The sequence below is a fragment of the Tupaia chinensis genome, unplaced genomic scaffold (genome assembly GCF_000334495.1).
Source record: "Tupaia chinensis unplaced genomic scaffold, TupChi_1.0 Scaffold000070_1, whole genome shotgun sequence".
NCBI classification, from domain to species: Eukaryota; Metazoa; Chordata; class Mammalia; order Scandentia; family Tupaiidae; genus Tupaia; species Tupaia belangeri.
In genome coordinates, this window is record NW_006159530.1 from 161,211 (window position 1) to 163,506 (window position 2,296).

At 48.0% G+C, this 2,296-nt stretch overlaps 1 protein-coding gene across 3 annotated transcripts in view; it reads left to right on the plus strand.

The window, feature by feature from the left end:
- Positions 1-221: 221 nt before the first annotated feature.
- FCRLA (Fc receptor like A) overlaps positions 222-2,296 on the plus strand; it is a 13,653-nt gene continuing 11,578 nt past the window's right edge. The window contains exon 1 of one of the 3 annotated variants that reach the window (XM_027767451.1): positions 222-352. In XM_027767451.1, the coding sequence (XP_027623252.1) occupies positions 271-352 (82 nt within the window). In that variant the 5' untranslated portion in view covers positions 222-270. The remainder of the gene's footprint in view (positions 353-2,296) is intronic. The other 2 variants (XM_027767450.1, XM_027767449.1) reach the window with 2 other exon arrangements.

A 2,296-nucleotide genomic window follows, 5' to 3' on the forward strand; every position in this document is an offset into this window, starting at 1 on the left:
CCTATCTGACAGTGACATGCTCTGCAAGGTCTCTGAGCCCTATGAGTGAAGTCTCAAACAGTTCAGTGCCACCATCTTACCTGCGACCTGCAGGATGCAAATGATGCTGAAACCAACCTGGCCAGCTCTGAGTGATGAAAGCCAATCACAAATTTGAAAATAGGCCCCAGATGTGAGGACATGAGACAGTTACATTGACTTCCTCTTTTTTAATTGGAGCGGTTTCATGTTGCAGAAAACCAGTGTGTTGGGGTTGCAGGAGAACCCAACATGGTCACCGTGCAGCAGGGCTGTGAACTCATGGCCCTCTACCTTCCCCTTGCTGTGTTCTGGGTAGTCCAGACATCACCGGGTAAGTGAAGTGTTTGAATGTTGGTCTGGGAATGGAGATGTGTCTGCCTTTGGGGAAAAGACTCGAAGGAAAGACGGGTGGTCTCACTCTGACCCTCCACAGAAGCAGTGTTTGCGTGGGACAGGAAGGGTGGGCAGAAGAGAGTCTGATGTGCAGGATTGGACGGCTCTCTGAATCCAAAGATCTTCAAGCCTTTCTCCCCTCTCTGACCACGATGCCCTCGCCAGCCACAATCTCTTCTCTTTCCTTTCTTCCCTGAGACAAGTTTCTAGAAAGAGCAGTCTGCACTCAGTATCTCCACCTGCCCAGGGTCTCACTCACTCCTTGATGGTTGCAGTCTGGCTGCTGGATTCCGTTTTTCCCAGGGGACGGTGACCTCTGTATTGACTGGGTCATTGCACCCTTTTCATTTTTATCCTACTGGACTTCTCTCTTCTTTGGGCTCTGTTGATTCTTATTCTCACTCTGCTTTCTCCATTCCTGGCCTCCATGCTGCCATTTTCTCCTTGTTCTACTTGTCCTTCTCTTGGTCTCGTGGTAGCCTCTCTTCTCTCCCCCTTAAACACTAGTGTTTTCCTAGGTATGTCCTTGTTCTCTACTCTTCTGTATTCATATACTCTCTTTTATGGGCTTGTCTCTCTGTATGAGTCTTGCTGCTAACCTGCATGTTTAAGTCTCAAATCATATTTCCAACCCCATCATGCTTCCGAGCTTTGAATATCAAGCTTTGTGCAATATATACTTTACCCGTGCATCTCACAGTTGTCTCAGCACAACCTGAATTCATCTGTCCTCCTGGCCCCCACTTTCTAATTCATCTTCCACTATTTCTGATCTTATTTAATGACACAGACACCCACCCCAACATCCAGATCAGAAACCTGAGATACAACCAAGACTCTTCTCCACCATTCTCTGTATCTGATCAGTAATCAAGTACAGTAAACGTTACCCTTAAATCATTCTCAGAGTCAGTTCCTTTCCTGAAGCTTCACTCATGTTGTCCTAGGTCAAGTCCTCATCATCTGTCACTTGGACTAGTCAATTTGTTTGTTTTGATTTGTTTTATTTTGTTTTGTCATAGGGCACATGTGCTCACTGGTGAGAGACAGAGAACAAGAAAGAAAAGGAAAGTGAGAAATCACCCCCCGGCGGGAATGCCATACCTCAATCCCTTCTCCTCTTGGAATTTTTGGGTGCACATGGGCCTGGCGTGATTTCCAAGCCACCAATTCAGAGATGCAAACCAGGAAGTTGGCCATGTGGAATCCAGTGTCTTAACCTCCATGCCTCCTGCTGGCCCATCATTCCCTTCTTAACCAATCTCATCTCAACCTTGTGTCCCCAGGATGAACTCTGCACTCTGCAGCCACGGGGATTTCTACCGGTCTGAGCTCCTTATTGTGGTCCACCAGGTCCACCATAACCTCGTACCTATTCAGTCTCCTTGGCTCTCCCACCCTCTGAGCCTCGCCATTTATGTGCTTTAAGTCCTATTAGATGGTGGTGAGCTTATATTTGCACACTCACACACAGATTCTTGCTTGTCTCCATGACTTTGCTTCTACGGCAATGTCTGCTTGGAGTGATCTCTCTCTGGCCTCTCAGTTGCCCTGCTGCTTACAAACTGCTAAGCATGCCCGAAGGCTCTGCTTAGGGGACCTCTCTTCCAGGAAGCCTTCCTTGAGCCCTCCTTTCTGCTCTGACAACTGCCTGTGACACCTCTTCCTTAGTTCTTTCTACCTCATGCTGAAACGCTGTCTTATACCTGTGTCTCCCACTGAACTGCGGGCCATTTGAGGTCAGGGACAATGTCTTTATGTTTGTTTTGTGGCAAGAACTGCAGATTTGGGGACCAGCAGTTAGCGTAATGGCTATGTCGCTGGACTCCCATGTGGTCGACCGTGGTTCACGTCCTGGACCCGGTGGCTTAAAACTCATGCC